The sequence below is a fragment of the Aotus nancymaae genome, unplaced genomic scaffold (genome assembly GCF_030222135.1).
Source record: "Aotus nancymaae isolate 86718 unplaced genomic scaffold, 86718_ANA_hifiasm-v0.15.2.pri h1tg000011l, whole genome shotgun sequence".
In the NCBI taxonomy this organism is placed as follows: domain Eukaryota; kingdom Metazoa; phylum Chordata; class Mammalia; order Primates; family Aotidae; genus Aotus; species Aotus nancymaae.
Window position 1 is genome coordinate 85,551,873 of NW_026988422.1, and position 16,774 is coordinate 85,568,646.

The window sequence follows — 16,774 nt, forward strand, 5'->3', positions numbered from 1 at the left end:
CTTTAATGTGGTTATAGGCTTATTTTTATTCTTGTTTCCTTTTAACTAGTCTAGTGTATTTAGAAAATCTTATCCGTTGATGGCATTTGGGATGGTAGTGTTTTCGTTGTTCCTGTGATTTTTCTTTTTATTCATATATGAAGTGGCACGGTCTATTTGGATTTCAGAGCTGGAAGCATGGGGAGGGCTGGGCTGAGCGCTTGGTGGGGACATGTTGGAGCCTAGATCTCCAGAGCACTGGCCCAGAGCACGTGTCTTGATGTACACAGAAATGTGTCCATATTTTGTTTTGCTTTTTTTGTGTGTGAGACAGAGTTTCACTCTTGTTACCCAGGCTGGAGTGCAATGGTATAATCTCAGCTCACCACAGTCTCCACCTTCCGGGTTCAAAGGATTCTCCTGCATCAGCCTCCTGAGTAGCTGGGATTACGGGTGCCCGCCACCATGCCTAGCTAATTTTGTATTTTTAGTAGAGACGGGGTTTCTCCATATTAGTCGGGCTGCTGGTCTCGAACTCCCAACCTCATGTGATCCTCCCACCTCGGCCTCCCAAAGTGCTGGGATTACGAGCCACTGCGCCCGGCCTTGTTTTGCTTTTAAGGTTTATTTGTGTTTTGTTTTTATGAAAGTGGTTATTAAGCATGGGCCTTGGAGCATTTTGGAGTTGGACTCTTAACGGAGAGCCCTGTGGCCAGACCAGCTGCTCTGCTAGCGCCTCTATTGCTTCCCCTGCCTTCTCTCCCGCTTCTCGCTGAGTGCCTGCCCTGCCCATCACTCAGTACCCCTGCCCTGGAAGGGCTGCAACTGGGACTACCGCTCTCCTCCACTGCTTCCCACCAGAGCCCTCCTGCCTCTGCTTGTCTCTGTTCCCCCGAGCCTCCTTTCCAGCCCAGGGAGCAGGTCCCTCCTCTGTCTCTCTCTCCTGGACCTCACCTTCCTCCACCAGGCCCCTGCCCTGCACCCTCCTCCCCTACGGTGTCCCTTTGCCCTCAGCACCTTCTCTGCCCCTCACTCTGCTTCCCTGTGCTCTCTCCTAAGGACCCCACCTCCCTGCGCACTCCATCCCTCTAGGGCTCAGCTTCCTCGAGTCTCAGAGGTCTGTTCTCTGAGGCTCTGGCCCTTGGTGGCAGCTCCTTCCTCTTCTACCTGCTGTCCTCGCGGCACTTCTGGGTTGTTTGCTTGGATTTTTCTTCTGCTTTCTTGGTTTTTGTCCCTGTACAGAGGTTTTTTTCCAAGAGTCCCACATTATCTTCCTCCTCCTTGCTGTACCTGCTTCCTTAGAGATCTTTATTTATTTATTTTAGACACAGGGTCTCGCTCTGTCACCTAGGCTGGAGTACAGTGGTGGAATTGTAACTCATTGCAGCCTTGACCTGAGCTTAAGTGATCCTCTTTGGAGATCTTAGGATGGTACTCCTCACAGCCAATTTCTGTGACATTCCTGATCATACTTGTTAGTTACAGACCTTTCTAGCTGCATACTGGGCAAAGCCCAGGGGTGTTTACACACTCCTGCTTTCCATCATGCCCCACACCCAGCCATATTCTGCCACGCTGCTCCTGGTCAAGTTTAAGACCTCTTTGTCCATGGCATGGACAGATGTCATAGCCTCCTAACTGGTTCCTCTTCACCCCCACCCCACCTTGCATTCTGCCCTTACTGCTGGGGGATTTTATGTGATTCTGCCACTTCCCTTTCTAGAAACTGTCTGCCCCCACTGTCTGCAGCAGCATCCCCAGTAGAAACAGTGCCAGCCATGTGTGCAAGTTTAAATTTTCTAATCACCACGTTAAAAAAGTAAAAACTGGGTGAAATTTTAAGAAAATATTTTATTATATCTATCCAAAATACTATTTCAGCGTATAACCAATATAAAAACTATAGATGAGATCATTGACATTCTTTTTTTCATATGGAATTACAGAACCCTGTGTGTATTTACGCAGACAGCACATTCCTCTTCAGACCAGTGCTGCCGGCCTGGACAGTGCAAGCACCAGGGTCCCAGCTGAAGCCCTTTAGCCTGGGACTTCACAGCCTGAGTCCCAGCTCGCAACTCCAGACCGAATGCCCTCCCTGTTCATGTGCTGCAGCAAAGACATGTGCCACACGTGGCCTGGACCCCGCTGGCCTGCTCTGCCCTCAGCTTTGGCTGGCCTCTTCCTCGGAACATGGCCCCTTGTGCTCCTGCCACTCTTACTTCCCTGCCCACCCCAAAAACCCCATCCCTCAGAGGGACCAGGGTTCTGCACTGGGTATTTTTTCAACATCCTCATCCAGATCAAAGCCCCATTGACACTTGAGAATTCAGGCCCAACAGAGAATCCCATTACTTAACATTGAGCACTATTTTTTAACTAGACTTTTTCTGAAACAAAAATATACCCTTATGGTGCAGAAACTGGGCTGCATAGTTTTTATTTCTGCATTTATTTAATTAAATGCTCTAGGTATTTCTGTTTCTTAATTTGAAAGACAGGAGAAAAATATGTTCTGTTCTCTTCCTCTTTCGTTAAGCCCAATCCTAATAAGCCAGAGTCATGTAAATTAAATGACTGTGCTTCCCACATTGGCCTGGGATCTGAGACAGGCTGGTGCCCTGTCCTGTGAGAACGCCTGGGAGTGGCCATGCAGGCTGGTCTTCAGAGCTAGGTGATATGCGTGTGGAACGGGAGACAGTGTGCTTGCTCTGGGGTCTGATGGGCCCTTCTTTTCCCTGGCGCTGGCTCTGCTGTGTCTCTGCTTGGTGTGCTGCCCTCCGCCTTGGAGCCCTTGAAGTTGTTCTCTTTGGGGATACACTTCCCCAAGCATCCTCTCAGCCTGATATTTGCTGTCTTTCTGTCCTGTCTTGCTCAGCTGTCCACCACCAGCAGAGGAAGAGGCCTTTCTTGGCCATCCTTTTTTTTTTTTTTTTTTTTTTTTTTTTAATAAGAGACGGGGTTTCACCATGTTGGTCAGGCTGGTCTTGAACTCCTAACCTCATGATCCTCCCTCCTCGGCCTCCTAAAGTGCTGGGATTACAGGGGAGAGCCACCGCGCCTGGTGGCCATCCTATTTGACATTGAAATCACTACAGTCCCCTCCTCCCCAGCAGTTTCTCTTCTCTCCCTGGTTTGTTTTTCTCCGTAGCACTTACCATCATCAGATCGCATACATTTCACTTACCTTCTCATCCCACTTGAACCTAAATTTCATGAGGGAACGATGCCTGTTTTAACTTGTACTGTATCAGTGTCTGACATATGGTGGTATGTACTCAATACTGAATGAATGAATGAGACTTTGGGCAAGTTTCCTGACCTCTCTAAGCTTCTGTTTTCTCATGGATAATGTGACAACAATACCTACCTTCCTGTAGGGAAACAGGCATGACTGCATTTTCCATTTTCCATGGAGACAATTTGGTAATATCTGTAAAAATATGTGGCTCAGTTACTCCACGGGGAGTTTATCCTGTAGGTGCATGACTCACACATGTGAAAACTGCATGTGTGCAAGGGCATTCACTGCTGCATAGGTGTCCATCAGTGGGGCACTTCCACAGTAAACCACAGTTTGTCCACACAGTTGAATACTCTGCAGCTTTAGAAAAGAGTGAGGATGCTGTCTGTGTGCCCATACAGACTGACGTACAAGATATACCAGGAGGCTGGGTGTGGTGGCTCACACCTTTAATCCTAGCACTTTGGAGGCCAAGGCAGGAGGATTGCTTTGCTCCTGCAGCCAGGAGTTTGGGACCAGCCTGGACAACATAGTGACACCCCCTATTTACAATTTTTAAATTTACATTAAAAAAAAAAAACAATTTTTTTTAAATGAGTCAGGTGTGGCGACACTCACCTGTAGCCCCAGCTACTCAGGAGGCTGAAGTGGGAGGATTGCTTCAGCCTGGGAGGTCAAGTTTGCAGTGAGCGATGATTGTACCACTGCATTCCAGCCTGGGTGACAGAGTAAGACCCTGTCTCAAAAAAAAAAGATATTGAATGAGAAAGCAGAGGTGAGACAGTGCATAGTGTGCTTCCTTTAGTATGAAAAAGAAGAGTGGATAAATATGTATTCGTATTTGCCTTGCAATGAACAAAGACAAAGACGTTCTGGAGAGACATGAGACGCTAGTAACAGCGACTCAGGACAGAGGTTCTGGAAGGGAGGAGAAGAATGTGAGCGAGGCTTTCTGCTGTACACTTTTATGTGAATTATTCGTGTATTACCTATTCACACAAAAAACCTACTTTGCAGGGTTACTGTGAGGCTTAGAGAGCATGGGTGTAAGCCTCTGCCAGTGCCCAGCACCCACAGTAGACACTCCGATCGGAAGTGAGGGCCAGCATTGCTGCTGTTGATGCTGCTCATAGACATTGATGCCTGGCTGCCACTCGCCCTGATAACGGCTGAGACACAGGGTGCCCCTGACAAAGCACACGTTTTCCCTGCTGTTAAGCACATGATCTGATAGGGAGAAACAACGGGTAAGGCAAGTAAGAGACCCTTACCACAATACAGTTGCATCCAAGGTCTTTTTTTTTTTTTTTTGGTCTGCTGTTGCTTAAACTGGTGTGCTCAGTCCCCCGTTGCCAGTGTGTTACAGTAACGTTTGATTAGGTCCCCAGAGAGATTGAAGTAGATGGGCGCAGGATATCATCCGTAAGTTGCATCCACATGTCTACTTAGGTTAGTCTCAGTGCAACTTTTTTTTTTTTTTGGAGATGGAATCTAACTTTGTTGCCTAGGCTAGAGTACAGTGGCATGGTCTCGGCTTGCTGCATGCTACCTTCACCTCCCGGGTTCAAGTGATTCTCCTGCCTCAGCCTCCGGAGCAGCTGGGATTACAGGTGTACGCTACCACACCCAGCTGATTTTTTTATGTTTAGTAGAAATGGGGTTTCACCATGTTGGCCAGGCTAGTCTCGAACTCCTGACCTCAAATGATCCACCCTCCTTGGCCTCCCAAAATGCTAGGATTACAGGCGTGAGCCATTGCGCCCAGCCACAGTGCAACTTTTTAATATGGGAGTAAAGGTTTTTAATGTGTTTTGTCATTGCAATAACTTTTTTTTTGAGACGGAGTTTTACTCCTGTTGCCTGGGCTGGAGTGCAATGGCGCGATCTCGGCTCACTGCAACCTCCGCCCCCGCTGTTCAGGCTGGTCTCGACTGCCCAGCCTCAGGTGATCTGCCCACCTCGGCCTCCCAAAGTGCTGGGATTACAGGCATGAGCCACCATGCCCAGCCTGCAGTAACATTTTTAATGGTCCCATAACTATTCATACCTCACTATTGCAAAGCAGCACTGTTTTTACTTGATAGTATTAGTTGTTGTGTTCTAATGCTGTTTTTGGGTGTGTGTGCGTGTTTAAGATGGAGTCTCGCTCTGTCACCCAGGCTGGAGTGCAGTGGCACGATCTCAGGTCACTGCAACCTCGGCCTCCCAGGTTCAAGCAGTTCTCCACCTCAGCCTCCCAAGCAGCTGGGATTACAGTTGTCCGCCACCGTGCCTGGCTAATTTTTTGTGTTTTTAGTAGAGACAGGGTTTCACCATGTTGGCCAGGGTGGTCTTGAACTCCTGACCTCAGGTGATCCGCTTACCTTGGCCTCCCAAAGTGCTGGGATTACAGGTGTGAGCCATCGTGCCTGGCCTTTTGTTGCGTTTTTTTAAGGCCCAAAATAAAATTTACTTCTAACTGTGCTGCTGGAAGTTTTTATGTCCTTAAATTTCTCCACACATGGTAAATAGAGTAACAATGAACTGATCCTGGGAAAACTGGGATTTGATTTGATTCTGGTGAAATGTAAGGTGCAGGAATTGAGAGCCACTGTACCGGGATCAGGACAGCAGTCTGGCTTCCCAGCCCTGAAGCTGGTATAGGCCTGCTTGACAAGGCCAGTGATGGGGTGAGCTGTGGACACCCTTAGGCCCTGGGCCATCAGGTTGTGTTTGTGGGATCAGGAGTGCTGGGGCAGCATGGGCCCAGTGGGACAGAAAGGTTTGGCAGAGCTGTGGTGGGGGAGTAGGAGCCTCTTAACCCACCGTTCACCATCAACATCATCCTTTCTCCTCCCTCCTCCACCAAAATAAAGCCCTTGTCTGGCCATGTAAATTATCTCTCTAACCCCTTGCTGAAAAAATTGCATGAAGGTCTAATGGAAATCCTGGCAGAGTAGCACTAGGTTTTTAGGTTGCTGGCATTGGTGCAGGTCAGGTGCTGTTTATAGGTAGGTCACCAGACAAGGGGCGTAAAGAGGTGGGGGCTGAAAATATTGGCTGTGTCCCCAAGGCTGGCTTGCCACATGCCTGTTAATTTAAGAGGGCAGCCATGTCATTCACAGTAGCAAAATGCTGCTGCTGAGTAACCCTTGCCCGGCGCGCGGGCCCTGGCCCTGGGCCTGCATGCTGTGCGGCGTTCAGGCTTCCACTCTTCCTGCTTGGGGTCATTTGTTAGCAACCTCCCTTCCAGGATCTAATGTTCGTGCAGTGAGCTTGCATGGCTCATTAATTTCTTTTCCAGCTGTTCTTTTAAAAATCAAGTCATCCTATTTCTATAATTTTCTGTAAAGATATAGCACACATAGCAAGCACATGGCCCCAAAGCCACCCAGGGAGAAGCCGGCATGATTCTTGGCAGAATGTGCTCCAGTGTGCCCAGTACCCCTCTGTGACTTGAGTTGGGGAATTCCCACCTGTTAGGTGAAGTGGTGGTGTTCAACTTACTGGGGCTGCTGGGCCCCTAAAGGGACACTGTTCCTGGGGCAACGGTGCAATGGAGAGCATTTGGCAGTAGAAGTTTCTAGGTAGACTTGGGAGTCTTGGAACTTCTGGATGCATGTTGGTGATGTGATTTGGCGCTCAGATAGTCTAGAAGGGGTCTGCCCCTGTGGAAGCTGTTGTGCTGGCAATCCCCACTGCACGATCAGCTGGCAAGCAGGGAAGGAGACCTGTGCCTTTGGTTGAGGGGGGAGTATTTTTGCCTTTCGTTCGTTGGGTTTTAAAGGCAAGACTACTGACATATGCCTGTTAAAGAAATATGTCAGTTAGGGTTCCAGAGTTAGCATGGAGTAGAGTGAGGAGACACACACTCCTGAATGAATCATCAACATATTTCTCTAAACACCACCAGAGAGGGTTTTGAGGAAATGCTGATGAAGATGTACATGGGCAGTGCATGTGAGTGAGGAAGCCTCGGGGAAGCCAGGGCTGAGGTAGCGCCCAGCGGTGTACTTTGGAGTCACGTGGGCTGCAGATTTCACTCCCCACCTTCGAGCCATCAGAGCAGAGGGGCAGATGGAGCCAGCCCATGACTTACAGTGACAATAAATGCAGAGAAACCCTTGAGGTGAGGCAGAGCTCTCCTGGCTGTGAGGACTCAGAGACTTTACCTGTGGGTCCTCATAGAGGGGATGCCACATGTAGATGCAGTGACCCCCAGATTCAGACGCTCCTACCGTGAAAGAAAGCATCCCAGCAGGGCTGTTCCCTCTGTGGAGAAGCCTGTGCCTGGCATAGCATCTGGCACTTTGTGGCCTCTCTGCAAATATTTGTTCGCTGCCTGACTCCCTCAGTGAAAGCCAGTAGCCTAACACTGATTTTAGAAAGTAATTCTACAAGGGGTCAAAATGCTCCTTGCTGGCCTGGCTGAGTGCAGGATAAAACGTGGAGGGCCCGGATGGACTTGCCCCTTCCCACCAGGAAATACACAAGTTTGCTTGCTGGAAAAGTAGACCTTTGAGACTTCTCCGTTGTGCTAACTTGTTCTCCTTTGTCTTCACAGAGACTAATAGACAAGTCACGAGTTACCTGTGTCAAATGGGTTCCTGGTTCGGAAAGCCTTTTCCTAGTAGCCCACTCGAGTGGGAACATGTACTTATATAACGTGGAGCACACTTGTGGCACCACAGCCCCCCACTACCAGCTTCTGAAGCAGGGAGAGAGCTTTGCCGTGCACACTTGCAAGAGCAAATCCACGAGGAACCCTCTCCTTAAGTGGACGGTGGGCGAGGGGGCCCTCAACGAGTTTGCTTTCTCCCCAGATGGCAAGTTCTTAGCCTGCGTGAGCCAGGACGGGTTTCTGCGGGTGTTCAGCTTTGACTCAGTGGAGCTGCACGGTACGATGAAAAGCTACTTTGGGGGCTTGCTGTGTGTGTGCTGGAGCCCGGATGGCAAGTACATCGTGACAGGTGGAGAGGATGACTTGGTGACGGTCTGGTCCTTTGTAGACTGCCGAGTAATAGCCAGAGGCCACGGGCACAAGTCCTGGGTCAGTGTCGTAGCGTTTGACCCCTATACCACCAGTGTAGAAGAAAGTGACCCTATGGAGTTTAGTGGCAGCGATGAGGACTTCCAAGACCTTCTTCATTTTGGCAGAGATCGAGCAAATAGTACACAGTCCAGGCTCTCCAAACGGAACTCTACAGACAGCCGCCCTGTAAGTGTGACGTATCGATTTGGTTCCGTGGGCCAGGACACACAGCTGTGTTTATGGGACCTTACAGAAGATATCCTTTTCCCTCACCAACCCCTCTCAAGAGCAAGGACACACACAAATGTCATGAATGCCACGAGTCCTCCTGCTGGAAGCAATGGGAACAGTGTTGCAACGCCTGGGAACTCTGTGCCCCCTCCTCTGCCACGGTCCAACAGCCTTCCACATTCAGCAGTCTCAAATGCTGGCAGCAAAAGCAGTGTCATGGACGGGGCCATTGCTTCTGGGGTCAGCAAATTCGCAACACTGTCACTACATGACCGGAAGGAGAGGCACCACGAGAAAGATCACAAGCGAAATCATAGCATGGGACACATTTCTAGCAAGAGCAGTGACAAACTGAATCTAGTTACCAAAACCAAAACGGACCCTGCTAAAACTTTGGGAACGCCCCTGTGTCCCCGAATGGAAGACGTTCCCTTGTTAGAGCCGCTGATATGTAAAAAGATAGCACATGAAAGACTGACTGTATTAATTTTTCTCGAAGACTGTATAGTCACTGCTTGTCAGGAGGGATTTATTTGCACATGGGGAAGGCCTGGTAAAGTGGTAAGTTTTAATCCTTAATGCTGCGCCAGATCTAGAACTTGAATAGGTAGTGACTTTTTTTTTGTGGGAGGGGCGGGGTGTACAATGAATGTGAATGACACTTCTTATTCTTAATGTAAATCTAAATGCATCAGAGCCATAATTTTGGATACTGCATGCCATGTAATTCTGAATCATTTGATAATTTACCTTAGAGCATTTAAAAAAATATAATCAAAGTAATTGCCAGCCAAGTCAGTCATCCTCCTGGGAGTATATAGAGTCCCAAGGTTAGCGTTCCTGTATTAGACTATTTCAATTTTAGGGAAATCATGACAGTGTGGGGAAACAATGACTTTAAAATGCTAAAATTACAATTTATGCTTTAACTGGAATATTTTTGCGTAACTACTTAATTAGAATATTGTACACCTGATCAGTGTGTGTTCAGCACAGATGGCCATGAATTGTCATTTATAGTCCAATTTTTTATCTTAATCACAAAATGTTTAGGAATCTATGAAATTTAACCTTAGGAACAAAACGTTTAGCAGGGTTGATTGATATTATTTTTACATTGTTCTGGCAATCCACAGAAAGAGAAGAGCCTTAATTTTTAAAACCCATTTTAGTCATTTTATGACAATTAAAGTTGTTTAATAAACATCTTTTTTCAAAGAAGCAGTTTGTAGCACTTTGATTGAGATTCTGTGCACTAAAATACCCACCTTACTCAGAGCCTGGACAGTTCGTGGGAACTGCGGGCTGAGGACCCCACAGCATCGCAGAAGTGCCTCTTGCCGCATAAGCGAAGACCTTTTAGGTCAGATGCGCTTTGCTTATGTGTCTTCCCAACAAGGGAAAAGGAGTTTTTTGGGTTTTTGGTGGGGGGGTGGCGGGGGGAGGCGCTGGATCAGAAAGGCACGGGCGACTCCGCTTTTTTTCATAAAGCCAAAGCCGGAGACTCCCCAAGACTTCCGACTTCTCCCTGACGTGGCCCTGTTCGGGCTTAGTCCCCCCAGAGGAAGCAGAAGTGCAGGTTTCCCCTTTCCTTGTTCGTGGATGGCGGCTGTGGCTCAGGGATTGCTCTTGGGACGCTGGCGCTGGCCATGCCCTTGGGCCTCATCCTCAGTGGCTCCCACCCTGGAGCCTCAGCCTGGGCCCTGGTGGCCGGTGGCTTCCTCAGCAGTGGGAGGCTGTGCTGCTCCCCCGGCGACCGCAGTCCTTCATCCTCACTCTCTACTGCTGCGCAAGGAGCTGCTTTTCAAATTCTAGCTTTCACATTGGGTGAGGTGGCCCCTTGAGCTGCATATGGCACGTCAAGATGGTGGTTATCTTACTTGTTAACTCATTTTGGGCATTTAGGTTTTTCTGTTTTGCACACCTTTGTCATTAAATAGAGAGAGAACGATCACTGATACTGGTTTGCGTAGTGAATATGATTCAGCAGAGTGAAGACCTGGTTGACTTTTCTTTCTCTGCGTGTAAAGACCCTGGTAGGTGGAGCTGCAGCTCCATGGGCTCTTAAAGCCGGGCCAGGTCCCCAGGCCTGCTTCCCATCTCCAAACATGTCACGGTGGAGCTGCCCACCCCGTGCCCAGCGTGGGCTCTCTTCAGTGTGGTGGCAGGGCAGCACGTGGCCGCGGGGGAACCACAGCAGCCTTCAGGGACACCTCACCTGTCTGTGCCTTTAGCATCCCTGAGCACTACTTCATGGGAATGTTCGTGTCCTCTCCACTTGTGCCATACGGGCCTCTGTTCCGAAAGGTGAACTGATCTAAGGTAGCCGTGACAGCCATCCGTGTGGACAGTTTCAGCTTTGGAGGTCAAATTGGGTCATGTGGAGAGATGAGTAATGAACACTCCGTGTGCGATTTTATGCACCTACATAGTTGTAAACGTTCAGTTTCAAATGCTTCTGAGGCATTGAGTATGCAGTTTCAAAATTCAGGACTTAGTATTTGGCCTACATAGACAGTGGCTGATCCCAGGTAAGTAGCATTTATGGTGACACTTCTGGTGACCTTGTAGTTCTGAAGGTGTTGCCCATGACAGGGAGCCGTGGGCGTGTGCCCAAGTACCAGCATGGCCGACTGGGCGCGCTCCGATTTGTCCCCGCTGTCTCCAGTTCTCAGTTGCAGTGTCGGGATGAAAGAGGGATTGCAGGGCCTTGCTGCCAGGTGACTTAGGAGTCGGTTTGCTGAAAGGAACCGGGGGCGGGAGAGGCAGGAGGAGATTGTTTCCGTTAAAAACAACTCTGAAATGTGCCGTGCAGGACAGAGGCCTGCGTGTGTCTTTCTCCCCACACCTCCAGTGTTAAACATCGTGAAATTGTCAGTTTTGGATTTGGGCTTGATCACCATCTTTTTCTGCCAATTTTTGCCAAGGAGTGTACTGTCCTTAATGTCTGTCTGGTACCTTGTCTGGGGCCCCCTCGTGTGTCTCCGTGCCCTCCCCAAGGCTCCTCTTGCTGGGTTCAGGGCCCAGTGGGGAGCGCTGTGCCCGCCTGGGGAGGGGGTGCCTTTGATTGCATGACTCGACTCCTGGCTCATCTCAGGCTGGCCCGGGCCCTGCAGGGTGACACCACTCTGCGTCCACTCTGCCCCTCTGACTGCTGCCCCTTTCTTTGACAGCGGGCAGAGCACTTCTGCAGGCAGGAGGACAGCATGCAAGGTGTTCTCCAAGACCAGAGCTAAAGGTGCCCGACAGCTTGAGAAGAGGCACTGGAGAGAGGGGCGGGGGAGCGCCCTCCCTGGGCCATGCTTCTGAGTCATGGCTCAGGCAGACCTGGGGCGGGGCCGGGGAGGGGTGCTTCCTGACACCAGGTGTGTCAGTACAATGTGTGTTGCTTCCCGTGGTAGACAGTAAGAGAAACTTGGGGAAAAATGTTGTGGTTTCTTCACCAAACTTTGAACTTCCTCATTCACATTTTTCAGTTTTTTAGCTTAAACGTTATTATGAGCAAGAATAGCTTTTCTAACCTTATCTCTGGAATGAAACACAGCAATTGGCCAGAAGAGGCTTTTAACTACTCAGTCAGCATCACTTTTCCAATGGGTACCAAACCGCAGAGGTGAAAAGCACAGACAAAAATCAGGTGCACACTGAGTGGCCACAGAGTCCCGCTCCCACCTGGCAAGGGGGCAAGCTCGGCCCTGGGCGGTGTCAGACACCTTCCGAAGGTGCCAGGCCAGGGCGCCTCTCCTTGCCCTACCCGGGCTGGCCTCTTCTGCCAGAATTCCAGAAGCCAGGTTTGTGCAGTGACTGCAGTGGGGTGGGCTCCCAAACACTACCTGCCGGGGCCCCAGCCTTTCCCTCAGGCTTTTCTCTTATTCAGGAGAAGGGGGTTAAAAATTCCCCCAGAGGCCTGGAGAAGGGAGCCTTTGGAAAACCTTGCCTTCTTTTGAACGCAAATGCATGTGCAGGATTAGACACCGGAGAAATCGCCAGTAGCCTTGGGGTTGGAATTTGCTTAAATCATGGCAAAGGTTCTAATTTCTCTTTTGTGCTGATTGAACATTTTGGAGTTTGGAAGTGTTCTGTGAACCCTTAGCTTGGGACTGAGGATAAATGCCTTAAAAATGGAGGCATGGAAAATCAGAAAGGAGCTCTCACAATGATTCTTATCTCAAAGGCATGCAGGGATTCTGAGGAAGAAATGCTGTGACAGGACGAGGGTTTCTGGGCATGAACACCGTCGGGGTGGGGCCAGTGCGCTTCTCCCCCCGCTGGCTTCACCCCCAGGGCCCAGCTGGCAGGTGGCCAGGCAGTGTTTCTCCCCAGTTCCTCCACTTCCTGGGGTTCATTTTAAATATTAAAGAAATTGTCAAGTGTGAAATTCGTGAAGTTGGTGGAACTGCCTTATCACACGGCTGTGCCTGAGTTCCAGGTCCTTATCACCTCTTGCCTGGGAGGGAGACATTTTTTTTCTTTGTTGAGCGAGCTCAAAGTGTGAGGAGGAGGAGAAAGCCTAGGGGTTGGGGGTGCCTGGAGAAGGGACCCACAGAAACCCAGGCGCCACATCATGCGTGGTCTGACTGCCCAAGGAAGAACTAGAAGCAGTTCACCTGTGGATTTTCTGGGGAAAGATTCATGGAAGGCAGCATCTGGCATCCAGCTCTGTGGGTGAGGGCATGGCGGGGGGTCCGTCGGCCCCGCCCTGCCTCCAGTGCCAGTGGTTGGGGGCAGGGTCGGCCTCTGACTGCACGGATGCACCATGGCGGTCGACGTGTGTCCGTGGTGAGGTTTCACTCCTCAGCAGTGAGGACCTCTGCGTGCATGGGTAAGGGTGGAGTGACCTGGAGACGCCACCTCCACTTTGGTCTGGATGACAAAGGTGAGGGTTGACAGTCTACCGCCCTGGCAGCAGCCTGCAGGGCCCTCCTTTGTCTGGAGCACGCTTTTTGCCACCGGCTGATTGGGACTGTCATATGTTGGTTTATGTTAAGGTGCATATCTCAGTGACCCCAAGTCATGTCCTAAAAGGAGGAGACATTTGTGTGGCCAAAGTGAAGTGTGTGGCTTTATATTGAAAAGCACTCGTATCCAGCTGTTAACCTTTGAAACTCAGATCCCAGTCACAAACTGTAAGAACGCGCCCCTCCGGTAGCGGGAAGCTGTCCCACGGATGTTGATTTCTTTATCCATTTCCGCATCTGTTACACGAACTTTGTGTCATAAGTTGCTGTCCCTTCATTTGAAAGTGTAAAAGAAAAATTTCCTGCATTTTCATCATTTCTGTATACTTGAGTTTGGTAAAGATTGTTATGTTAGGTGACACTGTATAAAACTGTATGGATATTTTGAGTGAAAATCAAAAGTAAAATTCACATGTATTTCCTTTTTTACAGTTTCATCTAATTTCTTGACAACTTGAATAAATTTCATGAAGAGCCTTCCTAACATGAAATATTGGTAAATTCTTAACTGTTGCAATAATTAATGAAGCTTTAATATCAGTATTGTTATTTGATAATTTTAAGAAAATCATGTTTCTGTTTCACTGCTTTGTTTTTTAGCTGTTCCTTTGTCACTGTCACAGCTAACGAGACTTAATACATACTGGATATTCTGAAGTGCTGTGGGGCTGTCCTCTGTATGCTGACATTAAATAAACGTGTGTGAATGAACTGTAAATGTAGGTAATTTTCAGTAGTCATTTTCACATCTAAGCTTTAAAAATCCCAGTGAACCAAAACAAGAAAAGTTTATAAATGCTGTAAAATTAAGTGTCTTGTTAATGTTTATAGAATAAACAGGCCGGGCACGGTGGCTCACGCCTGTAATCCCAGCACTTTGGGAGGCCGAGGCGGGTGGATCACGAGGTCAAGAGATAAGACCATCCTGGTCAACATGGTGAAACCCCGTCTCTACTAAAAATACAAAAAATTAGCTGGGCATGGTGGCGCGTGCCTGTAGTCCCAGCTACTCTGGAGGCTGAGGCAGGAGAATTGCCTGAACCCAGGAGGCAGAGGTTGCGGTGAGCCGAGATCGTGCCACTGCACTCCAGCCTGGGTAACAAGAGCGAAACTCCGTCTCAAAAAAAAAAAGAATAAACAGCCACAGCAATTGCTCCCTTTTACTGCTGGCTGTGTTTCTCATAGCTGGCAGTGTACTGGATGAGATGTTCTGAGTCTCAGATACTGTTTTATGTGGTCCTTCTCTGTGCTGAATCCAGCCGGGGAGAAGGACTGTTGATTGACTTTTCGACCGAGCCTTGTAAAAGCTTCTGTTTGAGGGTGTTGACATTCTGAAGTCGTCCTGGGCTGCGAGCTGGCTTTCATTACATGGACTCACTATTCTGGATGCTGGACATGCGACATTCTGTCCGGCCACCCAGCCAGCGGCTGGGAGAGGGAAGAAGGTAGTGGCTGGCAGGCTGCTTGCTGTTTTTGATTTTTATTTTTCATTTTCGTGTAAGTTCTGGGACACATGTGCTGAACGTGCAGGATTGTTACAGAGGTGTACATGTGCCATGATGCATTGCTGCACCCGTCAACCCGTCATCTAGGGTTTAAGCCCTGCATGCATTAGGTATCTGTCCTAATGCTCTCCCACCCCTCTCCCCCAGGTAGGCTGCTTTCTGTGGGAGCTCTTTTCCTAGCTGGAGTTCACTGTTTTCCTACTCCTCATCTTGAATAGTGTTTGCTTGAGGCTTTGTGCTGAGGTTGTCCTGCTACAGGCACCAGGCCCACTGGTGCAGAGCTTCCTACACGGGGCAGTGGGGGACGCTCCATTTGGGATGGGAAGAACTCACGGTTTACATGGTCTTGCTCTGAAATACTGTCCCTCGCTCTTGACATTGACAGACGACATAACTGATGTGAGCAGCACGTTGGCACCCACAGGCCTAGGCACCTCCCCACCCGCCTGTGAGGGTGAGCTGGCCTGAGAAGACACAGCCCTTCTTCAGGCCCTTGTGCTCCCACTTAATTGCCACTTCCCTGCTATGTCATGAGATCCAGGTCCTGCTCAGCTGCCTCTCCATGTTGGCAGCCGGCTGAGCCCTCTGCTCTGCTTCCAGCACTTTCATGTGGTGGAGAACTCCCAGAAGCTTCCCAGGCTGCTGGCTCTGGGGTGCTGGGCGGCAGACCCTCCAGCGCTGAACTATGCACTTTTTGTCTTGAGTCTGGGCTGCCAAAGCAGAAGCAAAGCTCAGATCCATAGCTCTCAAGAGGGGCCTCCTGCCCTAAGTGTAGCACAGGGTTTTGTTCTTAGCACCGAACAGGATTTTTTGCGTTTGTTTTTTGAGACAGGGTCTCCCTCTGTTGCCCAGGCTGGAGTGCAGTGGCACTAACACGGCTCGCTGACCCCGTGCCTGTTTCTGTAGGTCCGGGGTCTTGCCGTGTTGCCCAGGCCATCGCAGAGTAGATTTTTAAGCCCTAAAGACTATTAAGTTGACAGCAAGTTTTTGTTTTTTTAAGAAAAACATAACATTTTGGTCTTTTAAAAATAGCTAGTTTGTACCTTCAAAAAAAGCCATTTCTCAGCTGGGAGTAGTGACACGCCTATAATCCCAGCACTTTGGGAGGCTGAGGCAGGTGGATCATTTGAGCTCAGGAGTTTGAAACCAACCCAGCCATCACGGCAAAACCCCGTCTGTGCTAAAAATACAAAAATTAGCCAGTCCTGGTGGCATGCACCTGTGGTCCGTAGAGCTAGCAGGGAGGCTAAGGCACCATGAGAATCGCTTGGAAGGTGGAAGTTGCAGTGAGTCAAGATGGTACCGCTGCACTCCAGCCTGGGCGACGGAGCAAGACTCTGTCTTAAAGAAAAAAATAGCCATTTTTCCATGTGTGGCTGCCTGTCAGAATGGTGGATTCTGAACCCAGGGGTCTCTGGAGACGAACGGACCATCTAGAGGCTCTCAGCTGCTCCACCGCTTCCAGGATCTGTGGCCTCCAAAACCAGCCTCCTCTTTTAGGTGGGGACCAGCATGAGCAAAATCCTCCATGAAGTTACTTAAGCTAGAAAGGCTTTGAGGAGGCTAGAAAGGCTTTGGGGAGACTAACTGGGGTCCCTTCTTCCTGCCCCACACAGCAGAGAGGATTGCTGGGCCAAGTGGGTCCCAGGAGCGGGGGGGCCCCCAGTGACAGCCTGGACCTGCTGGTGTCCGTCAGTGAACAGGGATCACGACGGAGGCCCACTGACTTACTCACGTTTTCTCTGATGCTTCCTCCTGTCCACGTCGCAGTGGACCCTTAAATCGTTGTGCCCTGTGTTTGCGTAGCCTTTCTCCAGATGTCTGAAGAGCATGATTCTTTTCTCTG

The 16,774-nt window shown here is 49.5% G+C and overlaps 1 protein-coding gene across 7 annotated transcripts in view; it reads left to right on the forward strand.

Annotated features, from left to right (window-relative positions):
* The window catches only part of WDR20 (WD repeat domain 20), an 89,019-nt gene that overhangs the window by 66,487 nt on the left and 5,758 nt on the right, over positions 1-16,774 (forward strand). For 3 of the 7 annotated variants that reach the window (XM_012471213.3, XM_012471218.3, XM_012471217.3), the window contains 2 exons: positions 7,767-9,026; positions 11,639-11,716. In XM_012471213.3, coding sequence (XP_012326636.2) covers positions 7,767-9,026; positions 11,639-11,701 — 1,323 coding nt within the window. In that variant the 3' untranslated portion in view covers positions 11,702-11,716. Of the gene's footprint in view, positions 1-7,766; positions 9,027-11,638; positions 11,717-13,855; positions 14,362-16,774 lie in introns of those variants that run through there. The other 4 variants (XM_012471214.3, XM_064375223.1, XM_012471216.3 and 1 more) reach the window with 3 other exon arrangements.